Source organism: Bombyx mandarina, chromosome 12 (assembly GCF_030267445.1).
Source record: "Bombyx mandarina strain Sakado chromosome 12, ASM3026744v2".
Lineage (NCBI taxonomy): Eukaryota > Metazoa > Arthropoda > Insecta > Lepidoptera > Bombycidae > Bombyx > Bombyx mandarina.
The window spans coordinates 10,333,648-10,359,265 of record NC_143219.1 but is presented as its reverse complement, the minus strand read 5'-3'; the positions used below and the strand labels follow the sequence as shown (position 1 = coordinate 10,359,265).

General features: G+C 33.9%; 4 protein-coding genes across 6 annotated transcripts; 2 read left to right on the top strand and 2 right to left on the bottom strand.

Moving 5' to 3' along the window:
• Positions 1-115: 115 nt before the first annotated feature.
• Positions 116-4,193, bottom strand: spict (magnesium transporter spict). Its single transcript, XM_089731686.1, has 3 exons — positions 3,833-4,193; positions 3,171-3,313; positions 116-2,914 (listed from the first exon to the last, which is right to left on the bottom strand). Exons 1-3 carry the CDS (start codon positions 4,059-4,061, stop codon positions 2,225-2,227), a joined length of 1,062 nt encoding a protein of 353 aa, XP_089587812.1. The 5' UTR covers positions 4,062-4,193; the 3' UTR covers positions 116-2,224.
• On the top strand, positions 137-2,130 carry LOC149501811 (uncharacterized). The gene has a single exon (XM_089731687.1). The coding sequence runs from the start codon at positions 195-197 to the stop codon at positions 1,164-1,166; it is 972 nt and encodes a 323-aa protein (XP_089587813.1). The 5' UTR covers positions 137-194; the 3' UTR covers positions 1,167-2,130.
• Positions 4,194-8,126: 3,933 nt separating the features above from the next.
• On the bottom strand, positions 8,127-10,464 carry LOC149501810 (uncharacterized). The gene has a single exon (XM_089731685.1). The coding sequence runs from the start codon at positions 9,687-9,689 to the stop codon at positions 8,127-8,129; it is 1,563 nt and encodes a 520-aa protein (XP_089587811.1). The 5' UTR covers positions 9,690-10,464.
• Positions 10,465-19,704: 9,240 nt separating this feature from the next.
• Positions 19,705-24,650, top strand: Syx5 (syntaxin 5). Of its 3 annotated transcripts, none has more exons than XM_028176676.2 (4): positions 19,705-22,237; positions 22,596-23,022; positions 23,673-23,881; positions 24,168-24,650. In XM_028176676.2, the coding sequence occupies exons 2-4, from the start codon at positions 22,620-22,622 to the stop codon at positions 24,624-24,626; spliced, it is 1,071 nt and encodes a 356-aa protein (XP_028032477.1). In that variant the 5' UTR covers positions 19,705-22,237; positions 22,596-22,619; the 3' UTR covers positions 24,627-24,650. The 3 variants fall into 3 exon arrangements, with proteins under 3 accessions (XP_028032477.1, XP_028032475.2, XP_028032476.1); XM_028176674.2 differs by having other exon boundaries at positions 19,705-22,374; XM_028176675.2 differs by having other exon boundaries at positions 19,705-22,408.
• The last annotated feature ends 968 nt before the right edge of the window (positions 24,651-25,618 follow it).

Sequence of the window (25,618 nt, the reverse complement as noted above, 5' to 3'; positions counted from 1 at the left end):
CACAACTTAACTCCTCGCGTTCCCGCCAAAAATCTAGTCATTATCTAGTATAAATTAAAATAAGACATGACTGAAAGCTCCTAGTTACCAGGTTATAAAATTCCTTAAAAAAATTGACTGTTAACTTTTCAAGAATTTCAAGCAGCTTCGTTCATAGAATGACAAAAAGTAAAATTTAAAATGAAGTTAAAAAAATGATTACCTACGTTGTTCATGGACTAAATTTATTTTCATTGCTCATTCAGAATATTGTAAACTTCGCTGCTCTTATTGGCAAATTTATTCTACTTTTTCTAATTTACGTGTCTTCTGCAATTTTAGAAACGAAAAATAGCATTAAGCTTTTTTTTGAAATTGTGTATGAAGATAATTTTTCAACTTTTGCCGAAGATTTGCCAAACTGTGTGTGTAATTTTAAAGATGCAACTGTTGACCATTTTTTGTATTTGGGGAGAACAATAGCATCGATATATTATGATATTTACTCTAGACTAACTTCAACAGTGACAACTACAGTGCAAACAATTGGAAATGTGTTTGTGAATCTTAGTGAAGTGCTATTGATATTTTCAAAATGTATTATATTCCTGGGAGATACAGTGTGGTTAATGCTAACGTTTATTCCTGTTCACCTTCCTCAACTTGTTAAAGTAATGATAAGGTATACTTTTGATACTGCTATAAATGTTACAGTAGATGCATATATGAATTTATTAAACTTTACAAATTTTTTAACAGATGTGCCTTTACAATCGTTTGCAGGTTTGACAATAAGTATCTTAATTGCACGTTTAACAATACATTATTGGGAATCTATTCTCTCTCATTTACATATATATTATTGGTCTTTGGTTAGGAATGTAATTTATTTTTATTATGCTATTGTACATTATATTAGTAATTCAGAAGTACGTATTATAACTCAAATTGCCAATGGTGAAGATATAGAAACAAGAAATATGAGTTTTGAAATTGATGAAGATCCATCTTCTAATCAATCAGACTCATTATGTGTTATATGTCAAGAGCGTCAAAAATGTGTCTTAACTTTACCTTGTCGACATATATGCTTATGCACTGAATGTTGCAGACGTTTATATGGATATCAAAGGACTTGCCCTATATGTAGAACTTTTATTTACCATTCTGTAACAGTGTACTTGTGATAACTTACTACTTTTTTCTAAGAAAGATTTCATTGTTTAGCTTGCTGGTGTTATTTGTATCAATTCAAGTAATTATGTGTACAGAGAGAAAGAGAGAGAGAGATTGAAAAAAGAATGTAGTAATATATAACAGAACTTAAATTATGTGGTGGATAAAGAGGGAACACATTTTTTTCAAAAGGCAGTTTTGTTAATTATAGAATTTCTACAGTTAATGTAAACTTTTAAGATATTTATCATACTGTTCTCAGTTCTGCAAGAAAATTAAAACACTTTCAACTATAATGTTTTCTCTAGTTTTTGTGAATTATTGACACATTTTCATTGATTATCTGGGTAAATTTTATTATTAGCTTGTTGTTCATTAGAAAGGGCATTATTAATTAGCCAATAAAAAAAAATGAACACACAAATTTACATAACATGCATTTCTTACATTATCTCTTGACCCTTATTCCTTAATTATAGCTATCAGCAAGGAGAACAATGTTTTTATTGTCAAACAAGCTGACCCGGCTGACTTTGTAGCACCTCAATCGATAAACAAAAGACCTAAACTTTTGTATAAAATAAACTTAAAACAAGCAAAAGGAATCCGTCCGACGGGGGACACATCAAAGGAAAAACAAAATTGTTATTTTTATTTAATTTCGAGCATTTTGATATTTATCGACCTTTTAAACCTTCTTTGGACTTCCACAAGTAATTCAAGACCAAAAATCTTATCCAAAAAAATTCGTAAAATCTGTCCAGCCCTTCTCAAGTTTTACGAGACTAACGAACAGCAATTCATTTTTATATATATATATAGACTAATATTCTTTCATTCTTATGAAATTGATGTTATGATAAATGTGTATTACGTTTAGTTTATTTATTAGTTAAAAATGTATGTACATTCATGGTAGTTTAAGTAAAAAAACTATAATAGGACATCTGAGATAATAAAAAAAAACATTTTCAGTATCATGTTTTATTTTTCTTTAGACACTTCAAAGTTTTTGTAGTACATGACTGATGTTGGCATTCAACAAGTTATGTCAGTAACATTAATTGTGTCATATATGCCTGTTTCTAGGTATTTCTAAGATGTAATTATTTGAATCTATCCTTTCATCATTACTGACCATGCTTCTTCTTTGTCTTAAATTTAAATTTAGGTCTTTAAATGATATTTGAACATCTTTGAAAGCGTTTAACATGAAAATTGCTGTCATCACTATTAAAAAACCACAAACACACCCTAAGATATCTTCAGCAGTCATGTGTTCCCATTCTCGAAATAAAATACCAGATGAAATTATCACTAAAACAGTGAACATCACATAATATACAGGTGTTACAATACTAGTATTAAATATGTCTAGGGATTTGTTTAAGTAATTCATTTGTAACATAATGCATATAATTGCACTTACAATGAGAAGCCAAAAATAAAAATTGACTAGATTATTGACACCAGAAGCAACAAATTCTTTTATGCCTAAGGCTACAGCCTTACAAAATACTACAGTCAAACTCCCAATAGCAGAACATAGCAATAAGTATAAAGTAATATTTGTATTTCCAAACTTTGGCACAAACACTATTTTGATTATAAAGCACATTAGAAGGACTGTTGCCATGTATGATATAAATAAAAATTCACATAGCATATTCACAACTTCTGAAAAGTTTTTAATTTCTTCTGATTTCGGAGAATGAATAACAAATACAATTGATCCAATAATACATAGAAAACAGGCAATCTGAAAAAAAAAAGGATTTATTTACAATTTTCTTTCTGCATTTGGTACAATTAAAAAGTATTTAATGTACTCATAAGTATAGTTTGACTAAATTTACTAAAAACAAATCTCAAGGCTGGCAGATTTACTAGGTAAACATATTCTTAGGCATTATTAGCATCTTTGGCAATAAATTAGTACCAGCATGTATGGTACCAATAATTAATAACTAAATTTTTTGCTTGTAAGAAAATTTAATTATTTGAAAAAGAAGCACCTTCCCCATAAAATTCAACTTCTCATTTAAAAACTTTGAAGAAAGCACAGCAGCTACCAGGACACTCAGGGCACCAAGTGGAGTTACTAATGCAGCTGGAGCAAATGCATATGCTAACAAATTAGCTGCTTCACCAATGCTCACTAAAAATAATTATGATATGAAACTTTGATTTTGTCATTGATGATGAATATCCGAAGTCGTCGTGGCCTAAAGGATAAGACGTCTGGTGCATTCGTATCGAGCGATGCAACGGTGTTCGAATCTCGCTGGCGGGTACCAATTTTTCTAATGAAATACGTACTCAACAAATGTTCACGATTGACTTGCACGGTGAAGGAATAACATCGTGCAATAAAAATCAATCCCGCAAAATTATAATTTGTGTAATTACTGGTGGTAGGACCTCTTGTGAGTCCGCACGGGTAGGTACCACCGCCCCGGCTATTTCTGCCGTGAAGCAGTAATGCGTTTCGGTTTGAAGGGTGGGGCAGCCGTTGTGACTATACTGAGACCTTAGAACTACATTTCACGGTGTGTGGCGCATTTACGTTGTAGATGTCTATGGGCTCCAGTAACCACTTAACACCAGGTGGGCTGTGCGCTCATCCACACATCTAAGCAATAAAAAATAAAAAATCTAGTGAGAACAGGTCATTTACTTGTTATTAATCCCAGCCACCACATCCATTGTTTTAAATACGCGAAGCCTCCTGCTGCAGCTCTTACATTTCCGGAAGCTATTATCTTTTTCAACGCTAGCTTTTTTATAATGAAACTAGAACCTATGAAGATACTTGATGAAATTGCAAGACCTAAACCTATATAAAACGAATTATCATTATAGTGCTCATTTAATGTTGTATCTGTTAAAATCGCATTTTTTTTCATTATGACTTCGAAATTTAAATTCTAGTCTCTGAAAAGGCCGCAAATTGTAATTTAACATAGAATACTATTTACATTTACGAAATTTACTTTCATATGAGTATTATTATGGTTTTTTTTTTTTTTTTTCCTTCTTTTTGGCTTTTACATATTGATGTATTTAGCCACTGACAGTAATAAAACTCGGGAACCAAAGCATGATAAAATTGTAAGAATTAGGTAAAGGAAATTTGGAAAGAGGATTAGGAAGTAAAGGAAAATATGGAATATATATATATATATATAAATTATTAAACTAAATCATGTATAAATAGAATATATTTTTATTATGGAATATATAATGAAATTATTAAACTAAATCATGTATGAATAGAATATATTTTTATTAAATTTTAATATTATTTTCAATTATAAATTTGGATAATAATTTATAAACATTTTGCTTTTCATCATAAAGTAAACATTTAACAGAGGTAGGAAATGGTATTTTGAGGAAAATTAAACTGCTCAAAAAAGAAGATCTGTCATATAGAGGGCAGGTAAAAAATATATGATTCAAATCCCCCACACCAGTATCACAAGAACAGGCGTCAGAGTCTATAATTTTAAGCTTAGCAAGGTGGACAGGTGAACAATGATGCCCCAGTCTCATCCTAATTATTATACTACAACACAATTTACTTATTTTTATTTTAAAGAACCATGGTTTACGCCTAATATTAGGTACTAGCTCTGAATAATATTTGCCTTTTGTCTTTTGGCTTTCCGACCATAGTTTATTCCAATCCTCATATAGGCTTCTCTTAGGTATATTAGCTAGATCATGGCAAAAATTGGTGTAAGGTACTATATCTCCACAATTCACCGCCTCTTTAGCAAGAAGATCAGCTTTTTCATTTCCTTTAATACCTGAATGACTAGGAATCCAGGCAAATACAACAGATAAATTTAAACCTCGGCATTTTAATAATAAATTTCTTATTTTAATGATAACTGGATATTGTTGTTTTGAATTAAATGGGCATTTCTCAATAGCTTGTAAAGCACTTAGAGAATCACCAAATATTACTGTTTCTTTTAATCTCATCAGGAGTATGTACTCCACCGCTCTTAAGAGGCCAAAGCATTCTCCAGTAAATACTGATGTATTTGGGGGAAGTTTGATTTTCTGAACTATTTCATATTGTTCATGATATACGCCTATCCCAACGCATCCTAAACGTGTCAGTTTAGATGCATCACTATATATATAATTCCAATTTCTCCAGTTGGTGTCTGTATTAAATTTAAATATCGGTTTTGCATATGGGTGATTTTTTGTAATGTTAAGGGTTTTTACTACTTCTGGTGGTTGGATTAGAGCATTAAATACACTGTCGAAAAGAGGAAATACCTTGGTTCTATGTGTTGGTGCATTTATCAAAAGGTACTTTTGGTAACTTAGTACTATGCACGGACTACGTTTATTGGACCAATATTTTGATTTTTTAACCTTTTCATTAAGCAATTGAATTTTATTTATAAGTGGATGTTGCGAAAATTGTAAACAACGAAAGAAAAATTTATCTGCTAGATACTGACGTCTAAGATTTAAGGGAGGATCTGTGCATTCTACTTGCAGAGCATTTAAGGGACTTGATTTCATTGCACCAGTAATAATTCTGAGTGCTTTAGATTGAATATTATCTAATTTTTTAAAGCCCGCCTTATAACCGGGTTCTAAAAGAAATGATGCGTAATCTATGACACTTCTTATTATAGCATTATATAAGTAATATTTTTAAATTATAGGGATGGGCACCCCACCAGACGCCTGTCAAACACCTGATAATATTTAAAAGTTTCTCACACTTATTTATTATGAACTCACAGTGTGGTAAACCTGTCAACTTCTCATCCAATATGAGTCCTAAAAATTTAACTTGGTTTTTTATAGGTATAGGTAATCCCTCAAAATTAACATCGAAATTAGGAGGAATTCGCATGCGCGAGAACAGAACTACAGAGCTTTTGGAGATAGATATTTCAAATCCATTTTTATCTAGCCAATTTTTAAGTGACTTTAGTGCCATATTTAAATGGGAAGCTGCATCTCTAGCTGCAGTGCTTGCAGAATATATTAATAGGTCATCGGCGTACTGAAGCACTTTGACTGTACTACCAAGAGCTGTTTCCAGATCTGCAGTATAAATGTTATACAAAAGTGGGCTGAGTACAGAACCTTGAGGTAATCCTCTCCAGGTTGTTCTTTGTATTTTGTTAGATTCCACTACATCTATGTTTAATTTAATATTTCTTTCAGAAAATAATTTAATTATGAAATTTGTTAATAATTTTGGAACTTTTAATTGGACCATTTTTCTGTGAAGTATAGGTATAATGACTTTATCGTATGCTGATGATATATCTAGAAAAGCTGCTGTAATAACTTTATTATCTGAAAAAGATAGACGAATATCAGTAATAAAGATTGATAAGTTATCTAAAGTGCCCTTTCCTTTTCGAAAACCATACTGATTGGGGGATAATAAATTATTACTTTCAACAAACCACTCTAATCTATTCTTAATTAAATTCTCAGCAATCTTTCCAAAGACTGAAGATAAAATAATAGCCCGATATGATGATGCGTCTGATGAAGGCTTACCAGGTTTCAGTATTGGTAAGATTAACTGAGTTTTCCATTCTATGGGAATATTACCAGAAAGTACAATGGAGTTGATCAGATTTAAATAATATACCAGTGATATATCTGACAAATTGACTAGAAAAGAGTATGGTATGCTATCTTGTCCAGGTGTAGAGTCTTTAAGCCTAGATAGCACAGCTTTTAATTCCAAGAGAGAAAATGGTTCATTTAGGTTTTCATGCAAGTTATCATGAATATCAATGCAGCTAGATAAATTCATTTGTTCTGGTACATAAGGAGGTGCGAGATTGTCAAGGAACTGTTCTGATAAAGAAAGGGGAATATATTTATTTGTGGGATTTGCTATAGCTGATCTAAACCGTTTTATATTGTTCCAAACTGTATGACTTTTAGTATTAGGGTCTATGGATAGACAGAAGTTTTTCCATCCATCCAATTTTTTTTTTCTTAACAATTTTTTTGTTTCTTTAGAAATATTAATGAGATTTAAATAATTTTCATTGGTCATTGAGGTACTATACTGTTTTTCTGCATCTTTTCTTTTTTTAATAGCAATACTGCACTCATTATCCCACCACGGTGGTGATGGTATTCCTTTTAGGTTGTTGTGTTTAAAAGGAAACACCTGATCTGCTGCTTCTGTTAATGCTTCTGTCAGAGCTATCGAAGCAACCTGTTCATTACCCCGTTGTATATCTTTCAATAAATTTATTTTTTGTTCAGCTAAATATTTAAAACGTTTCCAATCACCATTATTAGTTCTGTATTTCAATGTTGATTTTGGCCTATTAGGTATAGGAAGTATAGAGGGTGATGAAATTAATATAGGGAAATGATCACTTCCATATGTTGAAGGAAGAGTTTCCCAGGATAACTTAAGTGCTAGACTGGAAGTGCAAATAGAAAGATCTATTGCACTTATATTTTGTTCAGGTTTTGTTCGTCTTGTTGGGACACCAGTATTCAAAATACAAAGATTGTGTTTATCGATTATATCTAAAAGAGTTTCTCCATAATTTTTATTTAAAGAACAGCCCCAAGAGGGATGATGAGAATTTAAGTCGCCCAAAATTATGAATGGTTTTGGAATATTATCTATAATACTATCAATGCTAGACATAATATCTGAAGTAGGATAGGGTATATATATAGAAATGAAGCAAATATTATTAGAAATGATAGCAGTAGTAGAAAAATCATTTGAATGAGATGGGAGAGAGTAAGTAACATATGGGAGGGGATTTTTAATGAGAATTGCAGTTCCTTTGTAACCAGTACATTGATCATCTCTAATACAAGTATAGCCAGAAATCCTAAAAAAAGAATTTGGCTTAAGCCATGTTTCTGAAAGAGCTATAATATATGGATCATATTTATTTATAAGATATATTAAATCACTTTTTTTACTATTTACACTTCTACAGTTCCACTGTAGTATTTTGTGTACCTTGTCCATAGTTATTTTGATTATTATTATTAATTTGATTTAGTAAATTCAATAGAATAGCAGCGTTGTTCGGTAAGGATGGTGAATTTTTATCTGAGAATAGGTAAGATAATAACTTAATAATTAAATCTGAAATTGACAGAGTTTCGTCCTCTTTCGAGGTGAATGCACAACCATTTGCGGATTGAATGTGGGGATCTTTTATGATAGCATCGTGTGCTGCTTTATCATATGTTTTTGTTAATGGCTTTTGAGGTATGTTGCGTGGTTTAAGAAAAAATGTTTTCTTATAAGAATTTTGAGTATGATGAGTAGGAGATCTTTGTATGTCTATATTATTATTGAAAGTATGAGACTGTGTAGGGATGGGATCTGAAATTAATATATCTGCATATGATCTTGAACTGGTCGGGTGCAGTTTAGATGCTTCTGCGTATGAAATGCATTTTTGGGCCATTGATAACTTTATTTGTTTTTGTCTTAAAAACTCTGGACAAGATTTACTTGTGGCCATATGACTCCCCTTGCATAAACAACATGATATATGCTCTTCTTCTACATTACAAGACTCTCCGCTATGATTATGGCCACACCTGTAGCACTGTGGTTTGGACCTACACTGTACTTTGGTATGTCCAAAGCGACAGCAATTGTAGCACTGAATAGTCGGGAATGTATATAAGTCTACAGTTAGAGCGTTATAACAAACAAATATTCTTTTTGGTAATACCTGTCCATCGAATGTAATAACTACAGACTGTGATGGCTTCCAGACAGTCTTGCCCTCTATTGTACTTTTATAATTTAATCTTCTAGCTTTAATAACCTCCCCACATCCTACTGGTACACTTATATTTTCTTTAATCTCATCTGGTGACCACTCAATGGGAACCCCACGAACTAGTCCTATTCTCGTTAAATGAAAAGATGGAATAAACGCTTTATAATTATTTTTTCCTAATAAATCATTTTTTATAAATGCATTAGCATCTAAATAATTAGAGAAAGACAGTGTGATCCGGTTTCTTCCTATTTTTTTAACACTTCCGTTGATAATATTGAAAAAATTATATTTTTTTAGAAATTTCCCAAAAGAGACTGGATGAAGAGTGGTGCCATCATTGAGAGCGGTTTGATTTTTCTGAACATGGATAAGATAAGGTGAAATATCCGAAGACTCATAAAATAATCTGCTTACTTGAGGCGGGCGAGGAGGAATTGAAACATTATTAATATCAGCACTTTTTTCTGATATTTGTTCAGGAATCTTATTATGAGCGATTAAAGACTTAATACCGTTGCAGAGACAGTCTGAGTTCTTATCTCCATTTGCATCATCTAAATTGTTATGACTTTTCTTCTTTCTTTTTTTATTACAGTGCTTACAGATTTTCGATTGTTTTATTACTCGTCGTTTGCGACTATTACTGGATATTACTGAACCATCTGTGTCCATGTCACTTTCAGTACTCAAAATCATATTAATTGCTACGTCCTGAGGGCCAGTGCCCCCAGGATCCGGCGGCTCGTTCATAGGAAGATGTTAAACAACTTACCAGGAAGTCGCCAAAGATGAAAACGTATACTAATAAATAAAATATATACAATAATTATATTAATTAATACAATACTTCACTAATCTTTCCCTATTAATTAAATTAAAAAATTTAAAAGCCAAAAAAACTCCCGCCTTATCCGAGGTTCCCGCGCTTTTTTTTTCTATTATTATGGTTCGCCTAAAATTTAGAATCAGTTAGGGATGTAAGCCGGTTCGGAGAAAAACCGGTTTTTATTTAAGAATACCGGTTTTTAATTACGTGTAACACCGGTCACTCACATGCGCACGAATACGCAACCCGCAAGTGTAGGACGACATTTGCGAATGATTATGCAAAGTTTTCGCAGCATTCGTGGTTTTCCAAGCTGTGTCGGTTTTTTAATAGACATCAAAGCGCGCGAACCTCGAACCTTCGCGTAGTCTCCCACACATTCGTTTGCCCAGTTGCGCCGACGATTGCGAAGGTAACGGACGTATCGCCATTTTCACAGTTCATGACGTCTACTGTGTAGCGTATCTTCATCAAAAGAAATCCCATAAAAACAGCATGGCTGTTAATGATGTCTGGGAAAGAATTCAAAACTCTTTTTCTTTTCAATGTTCTATTGACGAATTAAAAAGGAGGAGAAATTTGTGAGACATTCGTAAACAAGTGTAGGAGGAAGCGCAAACGGGTTCGCAAATTGAGTATGCGAACCCATTTGCACAGCCGCTAGGTTTGCGAATGAATGTTTGACGGCCCTTCAAACGGCATTCAACGGCAATATTCGTACATTGTACGAATGTTTGCGCGCATGTCAGTGGCCGGCATTACATTCACAGTTCACACCAGTGCTACCAGATCAAATATACAAGGTACCTAAAAAAACCGTGTTTCAAACCCAAATTACCGTGCATTACATTTAAAAACTACAGTGCAATAACCACAATATGGTTGGTAGACTTTTAGCGTACGAAATGAGGACCGTGACCCAAATATCCACATATCTGCACCCAACACTCAGAAATGGCTTTCGCCAACCAGAGCACATGTTGTCTGCAAAAGATATGGTGCGTCGTGAACTGGGGAATCTTCTTAAAGAATTTTCAACTCTCGTTTTATAATCGGAGCAGCCAGAAGAAACCACAAACAATTTTGAAAAGCCTGGTATTCTGGATTTTTTGCATTCGCGAAAACGGGATATTCCGAACGCCACGGCGGCCGCAGTGAATACAGTGCGAATGTATATTGAGACTGAAGCCGCTATAGGAAACCAAACCGAAATTGCTGCCACTTTTTGGATGAGCAATACTCATGTTAGGCCTTTAAACAAAATAGCATTTAAATACCTATCAGTCCCAGCAACTTCTGTGCCTTCCGAACGTATGTTTTCGACGTCGGGGTACGTGCTAACATCCAGAAGGAGCAGGCTTCTGGACGACGCAGTGGACCAACTATGCTTCTTGCATCAAAATTTTAATTTAATACAATAGTTTTTTTTTTTTTTTTTATGGCATCGCGCAGTGCGTATTGCCACAGACAAAGGTAAGGAAACGGAGTAGAAAAGGAAAAGAATTTTACATCGAACGAAATTTAAAGGAAAAGGAAAGGATCAGCAGGATAAAAACTATCTCTAATACAAAATTCTACGCTAAGGAAAAGAACAGTAATTAATTAATTAAATTAAATAGAATATTAATTATATACATAGGTATGTACTTATAACTGTATATTATTTACAGTAAGAAATAAACATAACTTTTTATATACATTATGATTTAAAGATGAAAGCAAAACAGGAACAGATGTAGGTAACGGAATACTGGAAGAAGGATCAGAGTGATCAAATAACATGGAGTGGTAATACCGAGGACGGGACAGAATGATATGATTTAAATCACCAATATTCAGCCCACACTCACACATTTCATTATCAATAATATGAAATCTGGTAAGATGTGCTGGGGTACACACATGACCCAATCTCATACGAATAAGAGACGATGTTTCCTTTTTATTAAATTTCATTTTTAAAAACCATGGTTTCAGTGGGCTGTATGGATGAAAAATATTTACCCTTAATTAAACTGCTCTGAATCCAAAGATCAGCCCAAGATTTTCTAAGAAAATAAACAGGAAGTGAGGCCAAATCATGATAATAATTTTTATACGAATTAGCATCGCCATCTTTAACAGCTTCATTTGCTAGTTGGTCTGCTATGTCGTTACCAAAAATACCAGAATGCCCAGGTATCCAACCAAATGACACAGACAACCCTAATTGCTTACATATATACAGCAAACTCCTAATCTCAATAATGATAACTTTATTTTTATTGTAGTTTTACTTTGTAAGTGAAACACTCCTATGCCTACATTTCCAGACGAACCGTGTTTAGAGGCATCTGTAAATATGTAATTGTATTCAGGGCAGTCTTGCTCACAGAAGTAATTAAAAATAATCTTTGAGTGGGAATCGCCCTTATTTATACCAATATTAAATCTAATGTCTGGAGAATTATTTAGAGATTCAAAATTGGTTCCAAATAAAGGGTAAGTTGACAAGGTGTGAGTTGGAGCTTGAATATTAATAAATTTATTGAAGCTTACAAGGAGACAAGGTGAAGATTTATTTGACCAATAATTTGAAGTTGTAAATAATTGAGACAGTTCTTGGATCTTAGATCGGAGAGGATGGTTGGCATATTGAAGCGAGATATGAATTGAGCGAAATATGAATTTATCAGATAAATATTGTCGTCTAAGATGTAATGGGGAATCAACGCATTCTACTTGTAAAGCGTTAATTGGACTAGTTTTCATAGCTCCTGTGATTAATCTTAATGCCTTAGACTGTACATTATCTAACTTTTTTAAAGGGGTTACATTTCTAGGAGATAATAAAAAGGTACCATAGTCTAAATCGACCGTCCTCTCTTCGTGCTATGTGACCGGCCCATTGCCACTTCAGTTCACTAATTCTACGGGCTATGTCAGCAACCTTCGTTCTTCTACGGATCTCCTCATTTCGGATTCGATCACGTAGGAAAATGCCGAGCATAGCCCTCTCCATAGCTCGCTGCGCGACTTTGAGCCTTCTAAAAAGATCCCTAGTGAAGCACCACGTCGGTCGGTCGGTCGGTCGGTCGATGGGGCAGAAAGATCCTGGAGTGGCGACCACGTACTGGCAAGCGCAGTGTGGGACGGCCACCTACTAGATGGACCGACGACCTAGTAAAAAGCGCTGGGTCTCGTTGGATGCAGGTGGCAATGGACCGGTCGCACTGGAAATCTATTGGAGAGGCCTATGTTCAGCAGTGGACGGCGATAGGCTGAAATGATGATGATGATGATAGTCTAAAATACTTCGGATTAAAGCATTGTACATGAGTTTCATACAAAAGGGATGGGCACCCCACCATACACCGGATAAACATCTAAGGATGTTCACGGTTCGCTCACACCTATTAAAAATGTAGTCACAATGATTTATACCAGAGAGCTTAGAATCTAAAAACACACCAAGGAACTTCACAGATTTTTTAACAGGGATAATATTATTACCAAAATACACATTGATTGGAGGAGGAAGTCGCATTCTAGAAAAAAGCTTGGCTGCACTTTTAGTGGGGGATATTTCAAGACAATTAGTATCGAGCCAAGTTTTTAATAAATTAAGAGAATGGGACAGTAATGAGCAAGCAATAGCTGGTGATTGATGAATGGAATAAAGTAAAAGGTCATCATCATACTGAAGGATACAAATCTGATTACTTAAAGAAGCTTTCATATCATGGGTATAAATATTATATAAGATGGGACTTAAGACTGATCCTGGAGGGAGACCTCTCCATAAGATTCTGGTTGCAACAGTAGAGTCTTGTAAAATTAGAGTAATGTGTCTTTCATATAAAGTATTTATGATAAAATTTGATAACATTACAGGTACATTCAAATACTGTAGCTTTTTATGGAAAACTGACAACACTACATTGTCATAAGCAGATTGTACATCTAAAAATGTGGCAACAACAGAGTCATTCCTTGAAAAAGCTAAAAAAATGTCAGTGATAAAGATGGAAATACTGTCCAATGTACTCTTCCCTCGACGGAAACCAAATTGACTGTCACAAAGCAATTTATTGCTTTCTATAAACCATTCAAGGCGAGTTTTCACCAAATGTTCACAGAGTTTTATCAAGACCGAAGATAATGCAATAGGACGATATGAGTTTGCATCAGAGGAATTCTTATTAGGTTTGAGAATGGGTATAATAATCTGATTTTTCCAGTGTGGAGGAATAGAACCGGTTAACATGACTGTATTTATCAATTTCAGGATATATTCAAGAGAGTGGTCACCTAAATGAGAGATGAAGGAATATGGGATTCCATCGTCACCAGGAGCAGAGTCTACTAATGAAGATAGTATTCTTTTAATTTCGTACATAGAAAATGGACTATTGAGACCAGAGGGGTTCAGTGGCATCAGAGGTATAATTATTCTTTCAGGAACAGTAGTAGGGGCAAGTCTGTCCAGGAATTGATTATTTAATGAAGGCGGGAGAAAACCAGAAGAAGTTTCAGTAAATGCACACCTGAATCTTCTAATATTACGCCATACCACAGAATGACAGACATTAGGTGAAATAGAGAGACAAAATGATTTCCAGCTATCTGCTTTTTTCTTTTTGAATAATAAACTAGTGGCCTTGAAAGCATATGTAACCAGATAAAAATTTTCAGATGTACAATTCTCACAATATTGGAGCTCAACTTGTTTTCTTTTTTTAATTGCATCCGAACATTCTTGATCCCACCAAGGTGGAGATGGAATAATGCCCAGAGCACCATTTTTAAGCGGAAAAGTTTTGTCAGCTACCTCTATAAATAATTTAGTTAGTGCTTCAGCACAAACTGATTCTGAACCATGTGAGATATTAGGAAGAGAAGTCATCTTTTGTTCTATACGGGTTTTAAAGGTATTCCAATCAGCATTATTAAGTCGATATTTCAATCTAGGAGAATGTCTAAATGGAAAATTAATATGAAAAGGAAATCTAAGAAGTAAAGGGAAGTGGTCACTACCATATGAAGAAGAAAGTGTAGACCATGAAATAGTGGAAGCTAAACTAGGAGTACAAATGCTTAAATCAGGGACACTTGAGCCTTCATTGGGAGAGGTCCGCCGGGTCACAGAACCGTCGTTGAGAAAGCAAAGATTATGGGAGTCTAACAGTTCAATCAATGAAACTCCATATGTATTGGTTGTTGAACTGCCCCAAGAACTATATTGACTGTTAAAGTCGCCTAATAAGATAAAAGGCTTAGGAAGTGTAGAAATGATAGAATCAAGTTCAACAAAGATAGAAGAACTTGGATGAGGGATATATATTGAAACATAGCAGATATTATTTACAATAGCAGCAATAATTGAAAAATCATTACTGTGAGAAGGAATAGGAAAGTGAGAAAAAGGAAGATGATGTTTGACTAGTAAGGCAACCCCGCCATACCCGTCAATACGATCTTCCCGGAGACAGGTATATCCAGAGTACCTAAAAGGAGCACCTGGTTTTAGCCAAGTCTCCTGTAGAGCAAAGATAAAAGGTTTATATTTATTTATAAGATAAATAATATCACTTTTCTTAGACGAAGCACTTCTACAGTTCCACTGTAGAGCTTTGGCTTGCTTGTCCATTATTAATATAATTTGGTAAGTTAACGATAGTGTCAATTAAAGGAGCAGCGTTGGACGGTGGAAGAATATTAGACTGTGATAAAGTGTTAATGAGAATTTTAATGAGGTCTGCAATTGATTGTAATGTCAATTCATTATGGTTATTTGAGTTTAATGCAATACCATTTCTGGGTGAGGGCATATCATAGTCCTTAATTAATTCTTGTTGTGTTTTTTTGTCATATCCTTTAGATAGCTCAGGAACAGATTTTGGTTTAAGAAAAACAGTCTTTTTGTAAGAGTTACTGAAAGGTTGTTTATGAGGCTGTTCATATCGAGGAGTAGAAATAGTAGAAGCCCCGATATTGGAAGAAGAAAGTAAAGCATCAGCATAAGATATTTTAGAAATGGGTGCGTGAATTTTAGATGCTTCAGCGTACGAAATACAGCTCTTGGCCATAGTTTCTTTAATGGCTTTTTGGCACTCAAATTCTAGACATCTTTTACTTGTGGCAAAATGGGAACCTTGGCATAAACAACAATGTGCATCTTCCTCTAGGATAGAGCACTGGTCAGCAGTATGGTCTCGGCCACACTTGAAACATTTTGGTTTTGACCTACATAATGCTTTTACATGACCAAATCTGCAACAATTGTAACATTGTATTGTGGGGAAAATGTAAAGATCCACTGGGAGAGCAGTGTAGCAAATAAAAATTCGCTTAGGTAGAATTTGCCCATCAAAGGTGAGAACCACAGTTTCAGTAGCCTTAAATTCAGTGCCATTACTAGTAATGATACGCCGTCTCATTCTTCTTACTTTTAAAATCGGACCGCATCCAACAGGTAAATTAATATTTTCCATAACTTCTTCATCTGACCACTCAGCAGGTATGCCTCTTACAACACCCATACGGGTCACAGTAAACGTTGGGATAAAAACCTTATACTCGGCGGATTGCAAAGCAGGGCTGTTTAAGAAAGAATTTGCGTCCTGGTAATTATTAAAAGAGAGACAGTCTATTACGGCCAATTCGTTTTAAGCTTCCGTTAACGATGTTGAGGATAGAATTCCTTTTTAAAAAACGACCAAAAGCGATAGGGTGAACAGTAACATTGTCATTAGAAGTTTGCTGTATTTTTTGCACATGAACAACATATGGTGCTGCATCACTTACCTGATAAGTTAATCTGGCTACCGATTCTGGTTTTTTGTACTGATTGGACTGATTGGAATTCAGTTGCGAGTCAGTGAATTGGGGAGGAGTAATACTTTGGGTGTTAATGTTATTATTAAACAAAGGTATGCAATCACATTCGTTTGGTTTTATTTCTTTGCCCTGATTTTGTTTCCGATTTCGTCTTTTTTATGGCATTTAGAGCAATGCTTATTGACAGTGGCTCTACGTTTTCGAGCACCACTGCTAGATTTAACGGATCCATCTGTTTCCATTCCAGATTCATTTGATATTGTTACATTATAACCGACCCCAGGGACTTCTCCGCCCCCAGGGTCATCAGGCGGCTCCATAAGGAGCAAAAGTTAAGAAAGACAAAACTTACCAATAAAACTCTTATTTCACTTTTAAATAAAATTTAAACAAATAAAACTTAAAAAAAAACAAATATAAATATACAAACTACACTAAACTACTGATCCAAATCCAAAAAATAAAATAAAATAATATAAAAGTCGAAAAACGCGTACGTCTACAATCGAGTTTTTCATACAATAGTATTAAATAATAAACCGGAGCCAGAAATTGTAATCGGTTCACATCGATAGAATCAATTACCTGAATAATAGGGTTGGACCAACTATGCTTCTTGCATCAAAATTTTGATTTAATACAATAGTATTAATAAACCGGAGCCAGAAATTGTAATCGGTTCACATCGCTAGAATCAATTACCTGAATAATAGGGTTGGACTGTTGGACATCATATTACCAACACATAAATGTGTAAAGTACTGTAAAGTGTAGTATAACATTAAAATTAAAGTAATATATTAAGTGTATAATCTACACTGAAGTAGGAAACTTTTGGAAATGAAACGTCAACAAAAAATTTGTGCCACTGTGACGTCATCTGACCACAAAGCATGGCGGTTTTAGTGCTGTGCAAAAGATTTCAATGTTATCAGGTTTTATCGATAAACGTTCTTGGCTCATTTTATTTTAAATATTGTTGAGTATTATTTATTTGTAGAATTTATACCTTAATGGGAAGTAAGTAGGTATATTATTATGTGCAAATATGATATGATTTAGATGTGTGAAATCTAAGACAAGTTCGTCCTTCGAATTTGCCAAGTAAACGATATGATGATTTTTAAAAGTTGCTACACTGATTTTATAAAGTTGTCGTTTGTCGCAAAACATAAAGATATGGCGTAGTACAGTGCCATCTGCCCATTTCTAGCATGCTAAATGTTATCGTATTTTGAGTACGTGTTTTTCTTAGACTATTACAATCTATTTTAATTGTTTTGCTGACTCTAAAGTCCGTAACACACTACCGCAGCGCACCTCAAGGAAGGTACGCCGCACCATTTGAATCACTTTCACTTGAGAGTGATTCAAATTTTAAACTTATCAAGGGACCGCGTGAAAAAAAAAACGCCTACAGAACATTTATTCATTAATTACAAACGTCATTCCTTGTGACTTCCTATCTAAAATCACTTAATTATTAAATATTTACCAAATTTACAATAGTGTTTTATTCACTGCGTCATAAAACTATTTTATTTAAATAGTTCCGAAGAGATTTTGTCGGTAGCCTTTTTCCCGAAATATCTAAACAGAATGTCTAAATATGTTTTGATGACATATTTTAAAGAGGTATTTATAATGAGTGTCATGATCAATAGATTCCGACCGAAAAATAATTTATCGGATGAGGGCTCCATAATGAATTTAAATATATATAGATAATAGTTTTGGGGCATCGACTTTCTTGAGATCCTATAAAATACGTTTTAATTATTATTTTTGTATGTTTTAAGCATGATAAAATATGAAATTTTATATAAGCAATCATATTAAATCGATATCAAAGTCAATAAATAATGTACAACCCAAAACAGACGGCCGAACTGACGTGACAATGACATTTGGAGCGCTCAACATGGCGGATTTTCGGCCTCATTAGACATTTACGTATATTCATGTTTCATTTTATGTACGCACTGAAATACTGTTATATTGTTTTCCTGCGAGTTAAAGTGCTGAGTAAGACCGAGATAGATATATGTTTATGTGTGTGCCTCTAAAATGGGTGCTATTTATATAAGCAATTGTACGTATAGTACAATATGTCGTGTCCCTACTATATAGGTCTATGATAATCTATGATAAAAGTGAACTATAAATGACAGCCCCAAACTAATGAACATTTTCCAGATAAGATATGACCTAAAGGTCTCTGTCACCAGGTCATAAAATAAAAAAAAAAAACAAAAATGACAGCGACTTTTTGGCGGGAACGCGAGGAGTGAAGTTGTGTGATTTGTTTCATTTTGTCTATTTGGTGTTTCTTCAGGTTTAAATGTGTAATAATGGTGGTTTATTAACTGTTTAGTATCTGTGAAAGTGCACAAATGTGGGAAAATGAACCAAAGCCGCCAGACGTCACTTCTCGGGATCCTCCAAAAAGTCCAACGAAAAAGTCTCAGTAAATGACCACCAATTTACTGAGATTATATTTCATCCCATATCATCTCATTTCATTTCATTTGATTTCATCCCAGTTGATTAATGTCTCAAATTAATCATCTTCATTTCATTTCATCATTTTTCATAAAAATAAGAGTATAAATTAAAATAAGACATGACTTAAAAGTCTTAGCTACCAGGTCATAAAATACCTAAAAAAAATATAAAAAAAAAATGACAGCGACTTTTTGGCGGGAACGCGAGGAGTGAAGTTGTGTGATTTGTTTCATTTTGTCTATTTGGTGTTTCTTCAGGTTTAAATGTGTAATAATGGTGGTTTATTAACTGTTTAGTATCTGTGAAAGTGCACAAATGTGGGAAAATGAACCAAAGCCGCCAGACGTCACTTCTCGGGATCCTCCAAAAAGTCCAACGAAAAAGTCTCAGTAAATGACCACCAATTTACTGAGATTATATTTCATCCCATATCATCTCATTTCATTTCATTTGATTTCATCCCAGTTGATTAATGTCTCAAATTAATCATCTTCATTTCATTTCATCATTTTTCATAAAAATAAGAGTATAAATTAAAATAAGACATGACTTAAAAGTCTTAGCTACCAGGTCATAAAATACCTAAAAAAAATTTAAAAAAAAAATGACAGCGACTTTTTGGGGGGAACGTGAGGAGTGAAGTTGTGTGATTTGTTTTATTTTGTCTATTTAGTGTTTCTTCAGGTTTAAATGTGTAATAACGGTGGTTTATTAACTGTTTAATATCTGTGAAAGTGCACAAATGTGGTAAAATGAAACAAAGCCGCTGGACGTAACTTCTCGGGATCGCAAAAAGTCCACTAAAAAAATTTCAGTAAATAACCACCATTTTACTGAGATTATATTTCATCCCATATCATCTCATCATGAATACTTGTATATTCAATTGTCCTTCGATATGTCCACGACCATTGTCAATACATTGACGGGCAAGTTTCATTAACTCGTTTTTAACAAGAGAAGTGCGCTTCTCTGTCTTTGCACTTCGTCAAAAGCGTCCAATATGCGCTGTTTTAATTGTTCGAGCCTAACCGGCTCGCTTCTGTACACACATCTCTTAATTTCACTCCACAAAAGAACTCCATGGGCGTGAGGTCAGGTGAGCGTGGAGGCCAAGCTACAGGCCCAATGCAGAAAATAATACATTTGCTTCGGTATTGTTCAGTATCCTGGTGCAAAATGAAATCCTCGCTACATAATCAACGGTGGTTAATTCCTGAGATTTCCTGTAGTGATATGGATATAATCCGGCCTTATTAACAATCTTCCAGGCACAGGACTGGCTGTTGTTAAACCGTCGAGCAGTGTCATTTGTACTCCGCCGGGGATCCTCTTCAAAATACGCTAGTACATCGTCGTACAGATTTTGTCACAACGCCGGTCTTCCTCGTTCTTGACTATGTGACGGTGCGTGGAATGAACCGTGATCAAGCAAATGCTGGTAAGCATTTACCACGGTTCGCACATTTGGCTGTCGAGCGTTCGGGTATTCTTCCCTGTACATACGTACAGCTGCACTCGCATTTTCTCCACTCAAAAAGTACCCACGAAGCATAGCTACATACTCCCGTGATGTGAACTGATAAGCCATCGCATCAGGGAAAACTTAAACAAACAACTGTTGCAACGAAAAAAAGCATGCGCACACTTCCGCTAACAATTTAGTAGTGTTTAGGTTTTTGTCGTTATTGTTGAGTTGAGTTGACTTGAGTTTCCTGGAATTTATCAATGGAGCAGCGCCCCGTAGATACTAAAACCCCGCCGCACGTACTATCGGTCATTGATTTAGTTATTTAGCATTTACCAATTATTACGTATTTTTATGGACAGTTCTGAGACTTAGTGTTTTTTTTATTTTTAACTACCATATAATATGATTAGTTAAAGATACTTAGAGCCCAGTTAATTTTTTTGTACTAATTTAAAAATAGTGGTGTATAGTTATAGGACCACGCGCCTGTTATGACAACAAATTTACTGAACATATAATTACGGTAACATTAAGGTTATTATGTGAATTAAATAACTCGCTTTTGGCCCCAAATTTAAAAACGACCCATTGATCATCACACGATATAATCTTTTGATACACACACACATGTTCGTTGGTGTCACTTCTTCGTCATTTAATTTAAATAGTTGGAAGTGAAGAGATCGACCTTCTCTATAGAAACATAAACACATTGTCATTAGTCTGCCAAAAATTGCTAAGACAAACAACTAGGTATACCCACATCAATTCTAACGAAGTGGTACAACAGTTAAATTAATATGCTTTTTGAGATTACATTGAAATGGCTGTTCCAGATGTTTGTATTGTGAAAATTTTGTTGAATATGTTTCAAATGACAGATGAAATTATTATTTTATTTCTTTAGAATAAATTTTACGGCAACAATTTGTTGTCATGAAGAGAAACTAAAATCCATAAAAAGATGAAAATGAAACAGGACTGTAACCCAAAGAGTAAAAAAAGTAGATCTGAGATAAAAAAAAACTTAACGTATTAATGCCGGCCACTGACATGCGCGCAAATATTCGTACATTGTACGAATGTTTGCGCAAGGGCCGTCAAACATTCATTCGCAAACCTAGCGGCTGTGCAAATGGGTTCGCATACTCAATTTGCGAAACCGTTTGCGCTTCCTCCTACACTTGTTTACGAATGTCTCACGAATTTCTCCTCCTTTTTAATTCGTCAATAGAACATTGAAAAGAAACAGATTTTTGAATTCTTTCCCAGACATCATTAACAGCCATGCTGTTTTTATGGGATTTCTTTTGATGAAGATACGCTACACAGTAGACGTCACGAACTATGAAAACGGCGACCGTTACCTTCGCAATCGTCGGCGCAACGGGGCAAGCGAATGTGTGGGAGACTACGCGAAGGTTCGAGGTTCGCGCGCTTTGATGTCTGTTAAAAAACCGACACAGCTTGGAAAACCACGAATGCAGCGAAAACTTTGCATAATCATTCGCAAATGTCGTCCTACCCTTGCGGGTTTGCGTATTCGTGCGCATGTGAGTGACCGGTGTAATGGACAAACTAAGCCAGAATAGTCTATGACTACCCCTACGTGTTAAGTGTATTGTCTATGACTACGTGTCTGGAATCTATCGAGTGATTAAAAATAAAGGATTGTCGGTAGGTACCTACATACCTTATCTAAAAAATGGAATAGTGGGACTTGATAATTTAAAAGATAGATATATCATCGAGTTTTGAAAAGAATCGATGAGATGAAATGATAAATATTGTACACACATGAATGTACTATGAAAGTACGTAATTATTTGAACGCTATTGGTTTTCTAAGTAAGTATTGGAATGTAAAATTGTGAAATACTGCCTCAATTATGTAAATTGTAAGTTTTCATTTTCAAACAAAATATCCCCAATCATTAACAAGTAAAGCATACGTGTGGTGTAACAGTACTGTTTGACTTAATGTAATTTACTTATCAAACAAAGTTGACAACGTTTTTTCTGTAAAACTTTATAGGTGGAGACTGAAGACTACAATGCGATGCTTCCTCGAAGGCGAAATATAGGCGTTACAGAAAGACTCTTGGAAACAGAAACGGATTCATACAATAAATTAGATAAGAAAGGTGTTCATTACGGGGAATCGCGGCCTTACGAGAATTCATCAAATTCCAAATCAACATTGATTCTTAAATCATCTGACCAGGACGTGTTTAAATTTTTAGAAGAATTTGTTTTTGAACCAGTTATGGCTTCAAGAGATAGAACAAGTGAATTCATTTCAACTGTACGCAGTCTCCAAGGACGTTTCTTAAACAAACCAACCGTAAGAGATGATAGAAAAGCTGCTGTGTTGGAAACTTACTCCCAATTCATGAGTATGGCAAAAGTAATTAGTAAGAATATTACTAGTACATATACCAAATTGGAAAAGTTAGCCTTGTGTAAGTATTTTAAATGATTCAGGCATAAGTCCAATATGAAGTGTTATATTCTTTTCATTTATTGCTTTTATAAAATGTTAAATAAACATTTTTTTTTAATAAGATGTAAAAGAAACGCTACATTGCTATAAACTAGGTACAAAGAAATTGTTCTCTAAAATGAAGTTAGGTCATAGAGGTAATGATACCAATACAAACAAAAATTGCCCTACAAAATTTATATTTTATGAATGTTACTGTATATCATCAAATCATGAAATTCAAAATTAATATTGTGAAAAAATATAACAAAATAACTTCTTCAGCTACCTAAATGAATGGAGTAAAATTAATTGAAGTTCAACAAATCATGTGAAATTCAAGTGAAAACATCGAACTGTTGATGGTAATACCAAATAAAAACTTTAATTACTGAGATAAATGTAGTGTATTGAGCGAAACGTCTTTTAAACCAAACAGCCTTTCACTCCTCAATATATATAAAATATAAAAAATGAATATATCAAGAATATGATAACAGTCATTTAGCACTAAGTTAATCTTAGTTTACAATTTATGACAAATTAATTAAACAACATCCCTTTGTAATCAGATTATTTTAAAGTTCTTATAAGAAAATTTACTTGAAATGTTTAATAATTGTGTTGCAGTGGCTAAGAGGAAATCATTATTTGATGACCGTCCCACAGAAATTCAAGAACTAACTTATATTATTAAAGGAGACTTAAATTCTTTAAATCAACAAATTGCCAGACTAGGTGAAATGCCAAGAGGTCGTCGCAGTATGCACAGTCATTCATCTAGTGTTGTACTCGCATTACAGTCACGCCTTGCTTCAATGAGTAATCAATTTAAACAGGTAATTTGTTCCTACATATAATTGGTTCCTGGATATTTAAAACTTTGTAAAAATGGTTTATGCTCTTCTGAATTAACAATAGCAAGTAAACTGATATGCTTTCATAAATATGAAGCTAAATTTATAAGCCCAGTTTAGTTCTTTGAAATTTTACTGATCTATATTATACTGTTCCACTTTTTTTTCGTAAAAGTTCACCATATTTTAAGTTTAGCAGTTTAATTATGAACGAAATTAAAGGCAGAAAATTTTATGATGTAATGAACTTATAAATTAATGTTTGCAGGTCTTAGAAGTTCGTTCAGAAAATTTGAAGCAACAGAACAGCAGGCGTGAACAATTTTCAAGGGTGACACCGGTTGTAAAAGAAGTACCATCTCTATTGCAACAAGATGAAGTAAGCATAGATTTGGGTGAAGCTACAAGTTTACAAGCACAGCAATTTGCATTCAGAGATGATACAGACTCATATGTACAACAGAGAGCTGAAACTATGCATAACATTGAAAGCACTATTGTGGAGTTGGGAGGCATATTTCAACAATTGGCTCATATGGTAAAAGAACAAGATGAAGCCATTGGTAGAATTGATGCAAACATTCATGAGGCAGAAATGAATGTTGAAGCTGGCCACAGAGAAATATTGAAATATTTCCAAAATGTAACTGGAAATAGGGCGTTAATGTTTAAAGTTTTTGGGGTTTTAATATTCTTTTTCATATTTTTTGTGGTGTTTATGGCTTAATAAAAAATAACTATTAAAAACTTAGTTATTAATTTCAATTATTTCTTTTCCAATTTAAATGGCGTCCAAGGCCCACTTCTACATATATGCATGATGTAAACATTACCCTAAACTATGATAGATGAAATTAAAATATATTTGGTAATGATTTAACTTTGCGCGGCCGCCCATGGATCAGTACTACTAATAAGAGCCTAGGGGCCCTGCCGCGCTTCTGATTATCGTAATGGATGCATGGATTAATTACTGTTGCACCATTGACCTTGGTATTCCATTGTAATATTATGATGGAATGTGATGTAATGATGCATGGACTAAACTGGTGATGTTATTATCCATTTACTACAAACATATACCACATATGACATTATACTGAATGTATTCCAACCAATACCAAAAAGAAGGTAGCAATTATGAACATCTACATGATTTAAATTGTAAATAATGTAGTCTAAGCTTTTTAGATATGCTATAAAATAAATAACAATTGACGCACTTACCAGTAGCCATCACATTATTTTGATCCCTTAATAATTTACTCCTGTCTCTAACACTGCAGTAAGATATTCTGTAATGATGCATTCTGCACTGAACGAATATATTTCTGCTATTCCAATGAAAGTTAATGATTTTCATTGAGATTAACTCAATGAAAATTACTGCACCCACTCAGTACTGTGATGCTTATTGGCATCTAAACATTAGGTGAGTGATATCATATGGTTATGCAAATATAGGTCATAAAAATGACGCACTTCTTGGAAAAGTAGACATTCTAAGAAATAGCTTAATAAAGTAAAATAGTTCAAAAACATTATGAGAACATATTATATTTGATTCTTTTGCAAAATATTTGGATTACTATTTATTGTTTTATAAATAAATTCAAGTCATTGTCATAAATAACAGAAGACTTCGTGTTTTTCCAGCAAAGATTATATTTAATTACTCTTAATTGGGACTTTATTTCTTCAACATTTTTAAATATTAAA